The following is an 18,999-nucleotide window of genomic DNA, read 5'->3' as shown; positions in this document are numbered from 1 at the left end:
AAATGAACTCCAGACACATATATCTTCCTGTACATCTGGCTTATGTGGGTACTGAAGAATCAAACCTGGGTCCTTGGGCTTTGCAGACAAGTGACTTAACTGCTAAGTCATCTCTCCAACCTATCCTTTCTTCAAAAGTAGTTTGTTCTTTTCTTTTTCTCCTAGGCTCATCACTATCTATTAAGGAGTATCTTTCAAACTTTATTTCATCTCTAGAGATCAGATGTTTATAGGCAGAAAGTATAATAAAGTACTGGATGTTGTTTTGGTTCCTGTCAATGCAGGCCTTGGATTAATAATGAAGCCAATTAAATCCTTAACTACCTCAAATGGTAACAATAAAAATTTAATTTTCATGGAGTCATAAGGTTAGTGATGTTGGACACCATATACAATTACATTGAAAACCAAATTTCTGAAAACTGGAGACTTTACTATCTTGTCAGAGAACTAATACTCAATTGAGTTCAAATAATGACAAAAAAATTGGGGGGGGTTTATGTTTTTCTAGCTGTCTCATGTATCTCTGATGATAACCAGTCAGCAGAAATGACGGAGTGCTTCAAGCAGACAAATGGCATCCCTCCTCTTGTTCAGGAGTGCACTGTGCCCTGTCGTGAAGACTGTACCTTTACTCCTTGGTCCAAGTTTACACCCTGCTCCAAGAACTGTGAAGCAACCCGAAGTAGGCGACGACAGCTCACAGGTACAGTAGACTGTCACTCTTTAGATTCAGGTGAGCTATAGTCATTAGAATATATACTTCAAATGACAGAAAATGGGGTTAAATATCTCCTTTGCCCCATTCCCAATGGATACTGGGATACCCTATTCCATGAATGTGCCTAATAATTACCTGGTTAATATTTGTGAAATTAATGAAAGATAGGAATGATTATGACAATGAAATTATTTCCTATGTAGTTTCACAATCAGTTTTGTCACAAATGGGATTTTATTCATAAAATTTTATGCATAAATCTGATAGCTGGCGGTAAGGTGTCTGGTGTTTTGTCATGCCAAGAACTCAGCAAGCTGAGAAGCAGTGACTGCTTGGGAAAGAACACCATATACAGATTCAAATGGCATTATGTCTTTTCCATTTACCTTATAAACAACTTGACCTTTCCTACTTTAATAGTATAAAGTGGAAATGAAGTTATATTCATATATTACTCTCTTATGTTTTATTACTATCTGTCCATTCTGTGTATTTTCCTCCATAATTGTGCCTGGTCTTGAAGTTCATCTCAGAAAACCTGAAGCTGTCGGCTACAGAACTTGGTACCAGAGTGGGGTGAGATGAACCTGACCATGTGGATGTTAATCTTTTTTTTTTTTTTTTAATTTTTATTTACTTATTTGAGAGCGATAGACACAGAGAGAAAGACAGAGAGAGGGAGCGAGAGAGAATGGGCGCACCAGGGCTTCCAGCCTCTGCAAAGGAACTCCAGACGCGTGCGCCCCCTTGTGCATCTGGCTAACGTGGGACCTGGGGAACCGAGCCTCAAACCGGGGTCCTTAGGCTTCACAGGCAAGCACTTAACCACTAAGCCATCTCTCCAGCCCTGGATGTTAATCTTTTGGAAACTTTGTTTTGTTAGAAATGGGCATGGACTTGGTGCTTGCAAATGAAGATGACTTCTGGAGTCTTAATCAAGTTTTATGGGCTATTATGATGAGAGTTTGAGAATTCTAACTGTAGACACTATTGAACTTCTAGTCTTGGCTTATGAGTTTCCTAAGGGGAAAGAAAGACTGCAGAAGACTTTGTTAGAACTGGACTACTGGCATAAGGGCTGGCTGCATCCTGCTGCCCAGGCCCAGAGAGTTTGATCAAGGTTAAATTTGTAATGGACTGATGTGCTTGGCTAGAAATATTGGACTGAGAGATTTAAGATTTTTAAGCCGGAAAACCTCAAGAAAGTTAAAATTACAGGCATTGAGACTGGTTTTAGGTTACTGAATCTCCTATTGTCAAACACATTGGCAACCTTAAGGAAGATGGTCCAATTGCTTTACCATGGAAAGGATGCATGAGGAAAGACTGTCATAGAAATGCAAACACTTTTAGAAAGAGTTGACTGGAGAAGGAACCTGCTTTTGAAGGCTCTGATTTTTGTTTCGTCCCTGAATTAATAATATCGCTGTGTCCAGCACAACTGGTATTGGTTTCAGAAGCATGAAAAATGCATAGAGTGGTCGTGAATTGCACACAGTTCCAGGAGCTGCTGCTGAGATGCGGCATGAGGCAGGGCCTGATGCTCTGATAGGCTGAAAGAGCCTTTGGAAGATGGTCCATGGTTTGCCTGAAAACCTGAAGATGTTTTGGATATACCAGAACAATGCAAGGGCTACCTTAGAGTGCACTGTTGGCCTAAGATGGAAGTGTTCCCTGGCTACTCTGCCCAGCTGGAGGGGCAGAATTGGAAAATCTGGAGTCTGTCAGTCCCTGGTTGTATTGAACTTGAACTGCCAAAGTTTGATGTTTGTTTGATGGAGGTTGAGTTTGCATTGTTTTAGTCTCTCCTTGCTATGCCTTATACCAGTTGAAAATGTTTACTCTGTGCCTTTATATGTTAGAAATGTTTAACTTGTTTGATTTTATAGGTCTTAATATCTTAAGTTGGTCAAGACTGTGGGGACCTCTGAAATTGAACTGAGTACAATTGCCAGTGTGTGATGGTTATAAATCTATTGGGGAACAGGTGTGGAATGTGGTGGTTTGAATATATTGCCCCCAATATAATCAGTTTTCCTTTTGTTTGTAGTTTGCATCTGCAGCCACCTGGCTGGAGGCAGTGTCACTGGGTGGATCTTAAGGTGTGGTGGTGGGTTTCAAATTTCAATCTAAAGATATGTAAAGTGTGCTTAGCAGGAGTTCCTGAAGTGTGCTTTTTGGCTTTTGGCTTGTGCTTCTCTCTTTTTGCTTTGGCCTGTGAAGGCAGGCCAGCTTCTTCTGCCATTATGGAACTTTCCCTAGTCTGGAAGTTCATCTCAGCAAACCTGAATCTATCTGCTACACTGTTATACATCATTTTCTGTGTAAAGTTAGTAATTTCTTATATTAAAAGTGTGCTTGGAATTTGTTTTCTATTATATTACTACTACTATTTGTAAATATTTTTCAAGATTTATTCTTATTTATATATTAGAGAGAGAGACAGAGAGAGAGAAAGAGTGAGAATGGGTGTGTTAAGGCCTCTAGCCACTGCAAATGAGCTCCAGACACATGTGCCACCATGCGTATCTGATTTATGTGGGACCTGGAGAATTAAAACTGGGTGCTTAGGTTTTGTAGACATGTGCCTTAACTGCTAAGCCATCTCTCCAGCCCAACTACTACTATTTTAGGGTAGCTAACTGGTCTAGATGATAATATAGTGATCATTTTCATAAAATATATTAGTTGTAAAAAATACCAAATTACTCATTTAGTATGATATTGATAAACAAAAAACAAAGCAAACCCATAGTAACAAATAGAAGTTCTTTACTTCTTACACCCTATTTTATTGTTATGATACTAATTATAATATTATGATTTTCTCCCATGCAACTTGGTAGCAAATTGAATAACTAATCCCTAGCACAAATTATAATAAAAAACCATACCATTCAAACTATTTAAGACAGACATACCTGAGAAATGGATAGATAGAAATGCATGCCATTTTACTAATCAATATAGACCCAACTAAGATGTTTATCTTTCTAATTTCAAATCTAATGAGTCTTTAATTCGTTATCTGAGTGTTGTATCAAACTAAATTTTTACAGATTCTAGATTGAGTGGCAATTAAACTACCTTGTTTATTCAATGCTGGATATATCTAATTCATTAAACCAAGTATCTGGGTATATGTGTATACACACATGTACATGCATATATACATATATGTTCAAAATAACTGTATAAGTCACATTATAAATTAAGGTAAAATGGCTTTGGATTTGTACTAGGGATTGATTTTATTTAGTATGCTATAGATTAACTAAAGGTTAATGCTGGTTATGATTAGAATGTAATCAAGGTAAAGGACTGTTGTTAATTTCTTTCTTATTGGGCAAATCATTTCTGCATTAACTCTCTTGCTTAAATATTTCTTCAAATAGTGATGCCTTATAATTAAGAAGAAGATAACAAATAGAGACAATATCTATTTGTACAGAATATTTGTTCTACTGGTGACTTCTATTTGCCTTGTAAATGAGTATTTTCTCTTATACCCCTCATTGTCTTCTTTCTACCACTTATTCGCTATTTCCTTTTCTAAATTATTTAATAAGTATTTTCTGTCTATCATTTATATGTACTAGGTTTCTAGGTCTTGTAAATACCATGAGGAGTAGATATGGATAACCCTAACTTAACAGAGCTAGCTAGAAGAGATGCTGTGATCTTCATTACAGATGACTGTAGAACAGTGTGGACTTGTTATAGTAGTTGTTATATTGGTTGCTCTATTGTTTTCCTAAAGTTATTGTAACAAGTTACCACAAAGTTGCAGATTTATTGATGTCCTATAGGTTTAAAGTTTGACATGGGAGAAAGTAAAGATTGTGGCAGGGAGATATTCTTTCCTCTATGCTATAGGAGGAATTTAAAGAGGCTGACCTTATTCATTGCTCATCTCATCCCTCTGTTCAGTCAGGAAAGCTTCTCTGACTTTAAGGATCCATTGGACTTAGTTGAATTTATCAATATTGCTCATCATAATCACATTTCTCAAGCTCCATAATCTCAGGACATCTGCAAAGTCAGTTTTGACATGTAAAGAAACTTATTTAGGTTTCATGGGGATTGTGATGTGGGCATCCTTTGAGATCTCTCCAACTGCTTATCAAAAATTCTGGGTATAAAAGTAGAGCACTGGTATGCAGAGTATGTTTAAGGATGGTTTCCTGGAAAGAATGATGTAATACTTTGATGGGAAGGACAAAGGTATTAGCTAGAGAAAGGAAGGAGAAATGCATGGAGAGTCCATAGTAGCATGCAAACACCAAAAGATAAATAGTAACTTTCTTAAAAAGTGAAAGTGCAAAGGGGAAAGTGGCAGGGGGGAGGGAGGGAATTACCATGGGATTTTTTTTATAATCATGGAAAATGCTAATAAAAATTTAAATTTTTTTTTAAAGTGAAAGTGACTAGATTGTAACCTACCAAATGCAGAGGTGGCCAGTACTATTGAGTCAGGTCATGCAGGGCTGTTAGGACCATGGTGAGGCATCTAAACTAAAGAAAGTCACTGAAGATTTTTAAGTAGAAAAGTATTTTGATCAGATTTACATCACTGAAAGCAGGCTGTGAGTATGTTGTGGTGGAACTATTAAAGTGAGAAAATATGGTAGCAACAAAATCTTTGAGGAAGCCCTTGTAGTGATTTAATCTAGAGACAAAGGGATGGGCCTAAATATTGTTGTCATTGATTGTATGTCAGGATTTCAACAGAATAATTTAAATGTGACTTTTCAGGCTTGACTTGGTCATGTTGGGAAATGCGAAAGGAGAAAGAATGTAAGGTGAAGAGTCTGAGTATGAGATTTGTATGCTAAGCTCACTTGTCCCTTTAGGTGTGGCTTCTATTTCTCAGATGCTACAGTAACGATTTGGGATTTAAAAACCAAAGGTGGGAATTTAAATTGCATTGAAAATTAACTTAGACAAAGGTGTAAGATCAGAATAAAATAGAACCCATGGTAGTCCCAAGAATAATCATCAGCTAAGATATATACCAAGGAAGAAAATATTTATAAATAAGTACATATGTAAGTAGAATGTGGCTAGAAAACGAGTGGTGTGAATAGTAAATGGCATTTGGAAGAACGAAGAATATTTGAAGAATGAGGGTGCGCTTAATACATTGAACATTAGTGATCAAGTGTGAACAATAAAATAAAAACATTATTTCTTATGGCATTTGTTTTAACATTTCTGTAAATGTAATATCAAGAAATAGGAAGACTCAGAATTCAAAGTTAAATGAGTCGAAAAGGGAGTAGAAGAGGAAGAGATGGACATAAGGGGCTCATGGAAGTCTATGAAGAGCCCAAGCTGTAGCATGCTAAAGGGTAATAGGAAGGAACCAGTCACCACTCATTGATGGTCTCACAATTAGTATGGTCTCAAGGCTGTGATGGTTGCTGTGATTTTTATGTTTGTTCTAAACTTTCCTACTGTTAAACATAAGTGACTACAGATCCCAAAGGGCTGAGGGATGGCCAGAGAAATTCCAGGCCCTACGTGGTCCTTCCAATGCACTCCAGACATAAACAACATGGTAAAGGAACATCACCCAATCAGCATTGTGGAGTTCTGTGATGAAAACCATCTGATAAGGAGAATATAGCTCCTGCTGCAGCATGTATCAAGCATGTATAAAAGCAGATATAAAGATGGTAATAGAACTATAATGCTGCCTACATTTTTTACAACCAGCCATGAGTCATTGATGAGAAAAAAAGATGTAATTACTATATGTAGGAAAATTTTTACTAATATAGGGGAAACATGTTGGAAGCTGTGTTGGAATTCACTAAGCATGATTAATAAGTACTCATAGCTATGAATAGTGATACAAGTTTGTTATCACTCAAAGTTGTGATCATTTTTAATATGTCCATCAAAGTCCACTGGAAAGGTAAAGTCATATTCCAGAATAGTTAAGCTCAAGGAATGTCTCAAAATAGAAGTCATAGATTTTTATCAAACTATCAAACATTTTTATCATTCATTTCAACTTATTGTTTGCTTCTACATTTGTAAATTGTCTCATAGTAGGGACTCTGTCCAAAAGGAAAGGAGTTACTATTGAGATTCTACCTGGGTTTCCCAAACACTGTTAGTTTCAAGGACACAAGATTAATCAATCTGTTGTCAAGAAGAAAGCATAGATAAAATAATACTCTAGAACAAACATAATCTTTCTTTTCTTTGAAATTAAGCATGGTCTGGTTTAGTACTTGGATGGGAGTAAACACTACTAAATAAATTAATAAAAATTTTCTTACGATTATACACTTGTAGCAAACATTTTCTAAATTTTTTGACCCATATTCCAAATGGAGATGATTTTCAAATTAATTAGAATTTCACAATCTCTAAGTATTGCTTCCATTAACTTAGTATTTACTTTCATTACAAAAAATTAAAAAATCAAAAATCTTGCTTGAGGTTTTATATTCAATGTGGTTATAAATAAGAAAAATGTATGTGATCTTTAACATAACAACAGATACTAAATTAAGACCACAGTATTTCTTGTTGAAACAGGGAAAAGCAGAAAGAAGGAGAGGTGCCAGGATGCTAACCTGTACCCTCTTCTGGAAATGGAACCTTGTCCGTGTGATGTGTTCATATCACAACCTCAAGGAAACTGGTCAGACTGTATTCTTCCAGAAGGCAAAAGGGAGCCTCAGCGAGAACTGCAGGTACAAGGAGAAGAGAAAGAATGTGGAGAAGGTGTGCGTTTTCAAGCAATCATGTGCTCTGATAAAAATGGAAGACCTGTTGACCCTTCACACTGCAGCACCTCTGGTAAGGAAATGGAGAAGTAGCACATGAAAACATTCTCATACAGCTCAGGAGGTTTGTCTAAGGACTAGAATTCATATATCTCTGTTCTTTAATAATATTTTTCATTCTCTTTTGTCAATATGGCATGGCATATAAAATGCACACATCTGTATCTTAAAGATTATCTGAACTTCAATAATTTTAGATGCTTGACCTATTCATTTTTTTCTGTGCACCACCTTTGTTTATTCACCTTTGTTTATTAGCCACTTCTTTACTGGTGTCAAGCACAATTATTCCACATCTTTGAGAAAGTTAGTTCATTGCCCAGAGCAATGAATATATGTTTGTTAGAATTTTTTTTAATTTGGTGCTATTAATGTATACACAGAAAACTTCACACTTTGAATTTCTTCTGATGTCGTTGATAAAATATCAACTGGAAGATTTGACTGTAAATGATTGCAATATGAAGTATAAACAAACCCAAATAAATAGAATACAATAATAGAAATGTAATGTCTATCTGTGAGAGTTTATGAGCTTTTATGGAAAAGTCTGCCTGTTTTGAATTTAGGATTTTCAGAGACATGGTAAAATAAAAACTAAATGCAGCTAGAATAAAATTTGGTGATTGTGACTGATACTAATGGTTACCATAGAGCTTATGTATTTCTGACTTTACTTTTATATTTATACTTTTACTTGTAAGACCGAACGAAGTAAGAATGTTATAGAAGAGTAACTAAAGAAGGAATTCATGTTTGACAAAATCCTATATGCAAATTAAAAAAATTGTTCTATAAAGCTGTCTCAATTGTAACAAAAATGCCAAATGAAATATAATCCTAATGTAAAAGTAAGACAAATATAGTTTTTCATGTAATGTGTAGAACAAAGCACAATGAAACTATATATATGAAACATGAAGTTAACATTAGTATGTTTATGTCAAATCTTATATAATTTAAATATTTCAGAATTAAAACTACATATGAACTTTTTTATTTTGGTTGAGCTAGGAGACTATGTTGCAGATTATTAATTACAAGTGGTAGTTCTCTTGTATAATGGCTAGCATTCTGGACTCTGAAAGTTATATGTGTATGAACCAACAATATTAAGAAAGCATTTTATGAAGTGCCTTGCCAAGATTAGTGGACAACAAAGATGTGACAAACATTTAACACCATGCTAAGCTGTCATCATAAAGCTGCACCACAAGAGTGATGAGACCCTTACATCCCCCATTTCGTGCAGAAAATAAATTGAAACATTGCAGTAATTTACACTTTTTGCCAAATGTACTCTACACCTTCATGTTTTCTGAGATATTGACAAGCTTTTCAAATTACCATTGGAGAAGGAATCAGTGTGACTGGGTCAAGAAAATTCATATGTGAGAACATGAGTATTTTTCATGTTGAGATTTTGCCTTTTATGCATTTTGTTTAAAACTTTCATATGAAATTTCTACAGTATACTACGTTAGGGAAACTTTTTCTTTCTGATTTTATCTATATCTGTTATTATACTTTATTTCAGAAAGTTTTCTGGTGGATTCTCTTCATGGTTTCCCATCTACTATGTCCATAAGTCCTTTCTCTGTTACCATTTCCCCCACTCCAGATAGAGGAATTGTTCTTAATGGCCAATATTATCCCACTCTGGGAGATATTAAACTCTTTTTTTTGTTTTTATTTATTTATTTGAGGGCGACAGACAGAGAGAGAAAGAATGGGTGCACCAGGGACTCCAGCCACTGCAATGAACTATAGATGAATGCACCCCCTTGTGCATCTAGCTAACATGGGTCCTGGGGAATTGAGCCTGGAGCCAGGGTCCTTAGGCTTCACAGACAAGCACTTGACTGCTAAGCCATCTCTCCAGCCCAGATTTTTAACTCTTAATGATACTCTATTACTCAGACTCCTTAGCATAAATTTATACTTATTTTTAATTAAGCCTCATTCCTTATCCAACCCATGTTGACCTCTAGCATCGCTAATTGTTTTATATATATATATATATAAAATATATTAATTATAATATATATAATATAATATATATTATGTTTATTATATTATATATTATATATTATGTCATATATATTTATATTATATTATATATGTTATAAATTATATAATTATATATAATTATAATACTATATATAATACAATTATATATATAATATATATACTATATATATATTACTATAAACCATATTACTATAAACCATTTACTAACAGGGAGCTTTTATACCTATTGTTTCTTTAGTCCATCTCCCCAATCTAATATTTACTTGGTTCCTAGTGGCCTCCCAGGACTTTGAAGTTCTAGCCATTCTCTTGCAAAAAATACACAGGCACCCAGGCTTGATGGCACATGCTTTTAATCTCAGCACTCTGGAAGCAGAGATCGGAGGAGCACTGTGAGTTCAAGGCCACTCTGAGAATATGGAGTGAATTCCAGGTCAGCCTAGGCTAGAGTGACACCCTACCTCGAAAAACAAAAACAAAAACAAAAAAATCAAAATGCACAGGTGATCTTATAAGGCAGCTCTTCCTTAGCTGCTAAAACTCACCAGGAACTCAGCTGTATGATATCCCTCAGCAAGACACCAGTCCCAATTCCTAACCTCTTTTTCTACTTTACCTTTGTGTCTGTCCCATCCTGCCCCAAATGGCTCTGAGTTGAAGGAGAACCTACCTTTATTCCATCAGTCTACTATCCCAAATACCAGGAACAGTTCAACCCATCATACTCAAGCACTAAAAGTGAACATAATGTACAACATAAACTGTCATTCTATATAAAAATTTTAATTCAAAGGTATGAATAAGTTCTTTATGACTATGTAACAAACACCAAACATTTATTCAGAGCTATTAAGGTCCAAAGTCCCACAACAGTTGCAGTAAAAACCTAGGTGTGGAGGGTCACAGCTTCCACAGGCAACATCAGAGGATCATTTGCCCATTTTTCTGTTTCCAGTGTTGCACTATTTGCTTCCTTTGCCAATGGCCACTTCCTTCATCTTTGAATCCAGTGGCATAGCATCTTGCTTCAGTACCACTCTGTATTCTTTTTCAGTATCAAGTCTTCCTTTGATCTGTTTATAAAACAACACAAATGATTAGCTAGTTCACATGATAATCCAGGCTTACTTTTCATTTCAATCATCCTTAACTTACCTACATCTGCAAAATCACTTTAAACATCGATGATAGCTTTCAGAAGTTCTAAGGATTAAAACCTAGGTATCTCTGGGTCCATTAGTCAACTATTGCATGTCAAGAAGGTTGGAAAAAAAATGAAAAATGCACAAATAAAAAAGTTAAATAGTTGTTTCAATTGTTATAAGCATTCATATAGTAAAAACAAAAACAAAAACAAAATACAGAAAAGAAAAAAAGAGGAAAAAGAAATTCTATGGGAATCTTTCTGTTCCTAAACTATTCGAGCTGATAAATTATTTCTATAGGTTTTAAGGATACAAGATCCCCCCCCCCCCCCGTTTTAGAAACAAACTGTAATTTTATATATTAAGAATAATCAGAAAATGAAATTAAACAATTTTATTTATAATACCATCAAAACTTCAAACTACTTAATGAATTTAACAAAAGGAATTCAGAATATGTACTCTTAATAAAAGGCATAGTAAAAAGAAAATAAGTGAAGAAAAACAAAGATTTTTTTGTTTGTTTTTCTAGGTAGGGTCTTGCTCTAGCCCAGGATGACCTGGATACCCTTCTTGTGGTTTTCTTGTCCCTCTTTACAGAAGCTTTCTCTTTTTGTGGTCTCAGATAGGAACTTTTTACATTTCTTCCCTCTATTCCAAAAAATAGCATTCCTTATAAACTTTCTGGATTTTAAGTCAATCAATATGCCCTCTTTGTTAAAACTCATGACCAAATGTATAAAATCGTAACAGCTTCCACAATTCAAGATTCAAAATTTGGGCTTGAATCCTCTCCACCTGGCTATATCCCATAAGACTTGCTTCCTGAGTATTCCTGGCATATTTCCATATCTTTCCTGTAATAGTTTGAATACTATAAAACATTATAGAAAAAATAAGTATGTAAATAATTAGAAGCATATATCATGCATCATGGTAATAAGTGAAAAGTCTTAAAATTGATAAAATGTCCTGACATTGACCTACATAATAATTTTAACCCCTGTCAAAAACTCAACTTGCTCTTTTGAGTACATTTTAAGTGATCCTAAAATCATGTGGAAATGTAACAGAAATGAACATGTGGAAATGAACAAAAACAGTCTAAGTGAAGAATATGGCTGAAGGACACAGGTTTCTGGTTTTAAAACTACTAGAAAAACCACAATCATCACTATGGCACTATAGTTCTACAGTGGGAGAAACACACATGAGTGCAAGAGAACTGACATTGAACAAATACTTATGAGCAATGGATTTTCAATGAGGTTCAGAAAATTCAGCGAGGAAAGCAGGTTTTTCTTTAGAAATGTTGCTGAAATAACTACATGCCCACATATATAGGAATGAAACTTGAATCTTTTCTAGACCAAAAGAAAATTTAGTGCAAAAATAGATTATAGGCCCAAGTGCCCAAAATCTTAAAACTATCAGGAAATACCATGGCTACATCTTCTTGATTTGTTGTAGGCAGTTGTCTGAGATATTATATCAAAATCACTAGCAAGAAAAGAAAAAACAAGCTGGATTTCATCAAATAAAAAGAAAAGCTTGTGACACAATGGAAACCATTAAAATGAATGATGTCAGTGTTACCCTGATGCCAATACCAGGATAGATATTGCAAGAAGAAAATACAAGACAATTTATCTATCAAGCCACATCCAATAGCACATTGAAACATTCACACTGTGACTGTGAGATTTACCCCTGAGATGCAAGATGATTAGATCTATAGTAGGACATGCAGCATTAAGAGGATAAAAGAGAAAAAAAAATGATCATTTCAATAAAGGAGGGAAAGCACTTGACAGAATTTAGCATACATCATGATTAAAATGCAGTAGATGAATTATCATTAAACACAAGAAAGACCATTTATCATATGTCCACAGTCAACCTCGGACTCAGTGGTAAAAAGTTGAAAGCTCTTTGTCTAATTTCAGGAACCAGGTGAAGTAGCGTCTCCTGCATTTTTCTCAGAATAAGTAGGAGAAGAAAAGGAATACATGGTACCTAAGTAAGGAAAGGAGGAATAAAATTGATTCAGTTTTTAGAGAATATTATCTTATATAGAAATTACTAAAGATGCTGATTAAAAAAAGCTGTTAGAAATTAGGCATGAGTTGGTTAGTTGTCAGGACAAAAACTTTCATACAAAGCTGTCTTACTTCTTATACATGAAACATATCCAAACTACCCAATAAAGAAATTAAGAAAATATTCCTATTTATAGGAGCATACAGAAAAATAAAACAAAACTTAAACAAGAAATAAAAGTCACTAAAATCTATAAAAACTTAATAAAATAAATTGAAGGTAATATAATAAATGGAGAGATATACTGTGTTCCTTGATCAAAAGAATCAGTTTTATCTAATATCTATACTACCCAAGGTGGTTTATGCATTCCTATGCAAATACTATCAAAGTTTCAGCAATTTATAATAGAAATAGGTGCAAAACTCTTAAAATTTGATAAATGACCTTGAAGAGTGACCTCAAACAATTATGAGTAAGAAGAAAATAGCTGGCATCATACCTCTTATGTCCAAATTTTATTATGAGTCTGATGTGATATAGACCATATAGTACTAGGATTAAAAACAGCTTACATAAACCAAAATAATGAAGTAGAATAAAAGCCCAGAAATAAATTCAAATATGTATACTTCATTGGTCATTCATGTCACAGTTTGCCACTTTTGTTGCTTGGACAAAACACTCTACCAGAAGCAGTTTATGCAAGGAACGGGTTTATTTTGGCTTACAGATTTGAGGGGAAGCTTCCTTATGGCAGGAATATCATGGCATGGCAGAGCAAGCAGCCAGGGCATTTGATCTTGTTACAGTGTGCAAAAGGAAATAGTGTCAGAGTCAGTGAGCTTTCACTGGTAAGTGGCCTGAAATATAAAATCCTAAGGCTCACTCCCAGTGACATACCATCTTCAACAAGGCTCTATCTCTCAAAGGCTCCACTAGCTGGGGACCGAGTATGAGACTTAATTACAAATACTTGAGGCTAGGGGAGACAATTCACATTCAAATCACCATACTATATGATTGCTAGGAATACACAATGGACAAAGGATAGTCTCTTCAATAGTGATTTTGGAGAAAATATCTATCTACTTGCAACAAAAAAGAAGTTGGGTTATTATCTTACACTACAAACAAAATAAACTCAAGATACATTAAAATCATAAACATAAATCTTTAAACAATGAAACTCATAAAAGAAAATAGAATCTCCATGACACAGGTTTGACAATGATTTTCTTGGACATTACACCAAAAACACACCTGCTTACATGTGTATGTAAATCATTGGCACTACAAATTTTGACTCATTTATGAATTTTTTAAGAATTTTAATAAAAATAGACATCAATAAGGAAATTTAGGATATATCAAGAGAAATATGCATATAGTGATTTTGTAAGACTAATATATGGAGACTAATTTCAGAAAGAAAATATCAGAGGTAGAGGTATTTAAATCTTACAGGAAGAAAGATAAATGTGGTTTTATAACATTAATGTTGCCATATGACTGGGTCAAATATATGAGTAGATAATAATTGTGAGTTGAGTTTACTTGGTTAGGAGTTCTTATCTTAAATTGACTTTGTTATTTGAATTTATTTTTTAAGGAACCATTTAAAAGATCTCTGTTAACTAAAATCATTTTATGAATAAAATTACTTACATATCAAAAGAAAACTATTAATTTCCTCATTATGGTCACAGAAGATGAGCCATATAAGCTGGAAGGTATGTAAAATTTTAGTCATCGGACCTTGAGTGCCTTCTGAGGAATAGACGCAGATGCCTATGTATCTTTGCTTAAGGTCAGCAATTCTCATGTGTTTTTATCTGGAGACATTTGGGTATCACTCATCACAAACACACTCTTCAGGAAGGGAAACTTCCTAAGGATTGCTTAGTGGATAGGGTTGCTAGACAACAGTAGGATAGAAACTAGAGAAACGAGGTAGAATGGGTTACTTGGTAAGGGTTCCCATAGGAATGAGATAAGGCAGAGGTCAAGGAGATGGGTCAGTTCCATGGCTGTCTGATTAGACGTGCAGAAATAGGGTGGGATCAGGAATAATTCTGAAAAACATAAGTGATGGACAAAATTTCAGTTTATGAATAGAAAATGAAGAACTCAGTTTTTGATGTTGGAGCACTGAACAGAATAAGTGCAATGGTTGAAAAGACAATTCAGGTTATTTTATATATGTCAACAAAAATGTCTTTGTTTATGTATTTGGATGTAGAATAATTTGTGGTAGAAAAGCAGGCAATAAGAATGAAATTGACCAGGGAAAGGTATGACCTCAACTCAAGGAATAGTGTTACTATTCAGTGGCAGTGGAAGATCCAGCTTCAATTTCCTTACTAAACAGGAGCTTTACTCAAACTCACCATAGCAAATTGAAAATTGGAAGGATTTTGTTTGTTTGTTTGTTAAATCTGAGTAGATCTCTCTCTACCCTTTGGTTCTAAATTAATTTTAATTAAATTAAAAATAAAACTAAAATAGGACTTACATAAGGGAATTTCAAACATTTGAAAATATAAATAATGACACTTCTAGTTATAAATATTTTATTTTGGGGATCAAGTACTCAGGTGATTGTTTTGTGCTGTAATTCAAATGATAGTCTCCAGCTCCCTTCTTCACTGTACTATTTTTCCTTTCAATATGCTTCCAAATAGCAATGGATAATTAAATGTTAGTGAAGGGCATTGGTATTCAAAGTCATTTCTGGGCACATATTTTGGCATAAGATGCTCTAGCCATGTTTAATACCACCTGTCATTCACCTATGCATGGTCTTGCCTTCCCTGACTTCATTCCTTTGTCTGCATCATTTTTTCCTCCTTAGAGTCTTTTTTGTTCAAGGTGAACTATTTTATTCTAGTCATTTAATCTATATTCTATATTTCATGTTATGTTACAAAGATATTATTGAACATAAATGGTTTGTTATCTTTTTTACTTTCTTTTCAGGGAATTATAAATAGGGTTAGACATTATTTAGGCAAGTCTATAATATCCTTTCATGTGTAAAAGGATTGCTTTTTAAGTTTTACTCTAAAGGCAAGATTCAGATATAAGTGGAAGCCTGTTTTCTGTCTGGGTTCAAAAGAGCAGACTGGATTTACATTCTGTTTGGAAGGAAGAATAGGCTCATTTTTTTAAACTGAGAACTTTATCATATGAACATATTGCAATTTGATCATATTCCCGCCCGGTTATACTCTTATATCCCCTCTCCCCCAGCACCATTCCACTAAGGCTCTACTTCAATGTGTTACTGATACTTATTGTGCAGTCATGAAAGCACTGGTCAATCTTGGAGGTGGGTGGGGCAGTACCTCGGAGTATATTTTCTTACCCTATGGCTCTTATATTCTTTCATCCCCATCTTTTGCAATATTCCCTGAACCTTTAAAGGTGTGTTAGATGTCTTTTTTTTTTTGAATTAAACTTTCAGAAGCCTCTAAATTTTCTGTTTTAATGAGTTTTGAGTCTCCTCAGTGTTTATCAACATCTCACTGGAGGAGGTTCTTAGGCTAGCAGTGCGAGTAGCACTCTTATTTAATCCTCTTCTTGCTCTGTAGTGTTTTCTGGGTCCTGGAAGATTGGCAGATGTGATAGAGATGACTCATCTTGTTGCGGTTTTCTTTATTGTCATTCTGATGGGTCTTGAGTCCCCCAAGTATTCAATGCCTACTGTAGTAACAGATTCTCAAAACAAGAATGAGAGAAGCATGAGTCAAAGAGGATAAATATAGGCATTTAGAAGACTGTTGATTGGCATAGCACTCCTTTTAGTCAAAGACAGGAGAAGCTTCACTCTAGGGTCTATGACCTTTAAAGACACAGGCTTTGACTTAGTTTTCAATAATAGACATGTGGTGGTGTGATTCAGATGTCCCCCCCCCCCAAACTTAGGTATGCTGAATTCTAGATTCCCAGCTGATAGATATTTGGGAATTAACATCTCCTGGAGGCAGTGTATCATTGGGGGTGCACTTATGTGTCCTATAACCAGCTTCCTCTTGCAAGTGTTTGGCACACTCTCTTGTTGTGGTTGTCCATCTGATGTTGGCCAGCAGGTGATGTCCACCCTCTGCTCATTTCATCATTTTTCCTCCCATCATGGAGCTTCCCTTCAAGTCTGTAAGACAAAATAAGCCTTCTCCCCCCCCCCCTGCCCAAGATTCACCTGGCAGAAATGAAAAGCTTACTGCAACAGTAAAGTTGGGATTATTGCTGCTTGAAACCTGATTCTGTGACTTTGGAATGGCTTTGAAGGAGAAGTGTGGGAGAATTTGAAATACAGCTTGATGGATTATTCTGGTCAGAGTTGAAAGACCTGAATATAGTAAGAACTATGTACTGTGAGGTTTGGCTTATGAGGGTGAGAAAGAGATTTTCCTGGTCTGAGCTAAAAGAAGTTTGTATGAGAGGCTTGCTGTTATGTCCATGTCCTGAGAACTTGTTCAGGGTTTCATTGCATAGAAATGGATTGATGTGAGCAGAGGGATATGGCACAGAAAAATGAATTGTTTGGGCCAAAACTTCTGCCTGTTCAGCTGCACTAGTTTGAGAAATTATAACCATTGAGATTGGGCCAGCTGGCCTGCATTGAGATAACAAGAAGAATGTAGACTCTTTGGACAGGGCCTGAATGCTGAAGGAGTGTCCCATTCTTCAAAGTCTGATTTACTCCTCCCTGGATTATTAAATTGGCAGCCCACCTGGTATTATGGAGTGTAAAAAAATGTAAGAAAGAGAGGGTCATTGGATTTGAAACATGGTTTTGTGTTTTGGAAATGGCCATGGGCAGTGTGAAGAAAGCCAGTTGGATTACCTGCATGGAGACCTGATGGAGGCATGAGGATGAACTGTGGGTTGCAGCAAAGACCCACTGGCAATGCTAGAACTATGAGATGGCTGCCAAGGATAGCTGCCAGTACCAGATGATGTTTTCTGGGACTGTGTGTAGCTGGATGAGTAGAATTGGAACTCCAGAGACTCATCATTGGTTAGAATTATTGGATTTGGAGACTTGTCAATGACTACAGTTGTTGGAATTGGAGAATACAGACTTTGATGTTTTTGCTATTTAAATCTTGTGTTAATTGAATATTTCTTTGTTATACCAAGTTCCACCTTTTGCAGTGTGAATGTTTATTCTATGCCATTATGTTTTTGTTTGTTTGTTTGTTTTTGTATTTTGGCTCAGTTAACAGGCCTTGGATTATGGGGATATTTGATCATTATTAAGATTGATAAAAACTATGGGGACATTTAAAATTGGACTGAATGCATTGCATTCTACATCATGTATGGTTATCAGTTTATGGGGCCCAGAGGCAGAGTGTGGTGGGTAACCAAGTTTTTGACAATGTCCTGTATTATTTTGGGGGCCTCATGGACTGTCATGACCAATATCTCACTATGGGTGTAATTCAGTTCCAACATTGGGATTTACCAGCAACAATTTATGGTTTGAATAAAGTTTCCTCTACCCCTTAATGCTACTTCTGCCTAAACTATTTCTCTCTCTTTCTCTCTCTCTCTCTCTCTCATCTATCACCAATCTATCATCTATCTATCTATCTATCTATCTATCTATCTATCTATCTATCTATCTATCTATCATCTATCTATCTATCTATCTATCTATATCTACCTATCTATCTCAATCTCTCTATTTTTCTCTTTATACGAGAGCTATATTTTTAAATTAGCTAGCCAAAAGGTAGGTTTCTATAGTATTTATTTATACCATTATTGGTTTTATGTATCTCCCTTTTTCTGTCTCTCTCTTGTACCCCTGCTCCCTCAAACCCTTCTACCCACTGTGTGATGTCCTTCCACTTGCCCATTTATATTCCTTCTCAGATCCTTCCCTTCTTATTCTGTCCCCAAGCCTCACTCTAGCTTCCTTACCACTACTACTGATGCTCACTACAACTTATAAATGAATCAGACCATCCCATGTTAGCATATAAATATGTAAAAGAAAATGTGGCATTTGCCTTTCTGAGCCTGAGTAATCTCAATATAATTTGTTTTTAATTTCCATACATTTTTACTCAAATTTCATTTTCCCTTAACAGAATTAATTAATTTCCTTGATATAATTAACAAAATAAAATTCCATTCTGTGTATGTGCCATAACTTCATTATGCATTAATTAAGTTGATGGGTATCTCAACTAATTCCATTTACTAGATATTGTGAAGAGCAGCAAAAAACTTGGGTGAGCAAGTA

General features: G+C 35.2%; 1 protein-coding gene across 6 annotated transcripts in view; it reads left to right on the top strand.

The window, feature by feature from the left end:
* Thsd7b (thrombospondin type 1 domain containing 7B) overlaps positions 1–18,999 on the top strand; it is a 797,324-nt gene that overhangs the window by 497,272 nt on the left and 281,053 nt on the right. For 5 of the 6 annotated variants that reach the window (XM_045150956.1, XM_045150953.1, XM_045150952.1 and 2 more), the window contains 2 exons: positions 512–706; positions 7,274–7,537. In XM_045150956.1, the coding sequence (XP_045006891.1) occupies positions 512–706; positions 7,274–7,537 (459 nt within the window). The remainder of the gene's footprint in view (positions 1–511; positions 707–7,273; positions 7,538–18,999) is intronic. The other variant, XM_045150957.1, reaches the window with a different exon arrangement.

The sequence above is a fragment of the Jaculus jaculus genome, chromosome 5 (genome assembly GCF_020740685.1).
Source record: "Jaculus jaculus isolate mJacJac1 chromosome 5, mJacJac1.mat.Y.cur, whole genome shotgun sequence".
Classification (NCBI taxonomy): domain Eukaryota; kingdom Metazoa; phylum Chordata; class Mammalia; order Rodentia; family Dipodidae; genus Jaculus; species Jaculus jaculus.
Note: the sequence above shows the minus strand (reverse complement) of the source record. Positions and strands in the feature narration are given on the sequence as shown.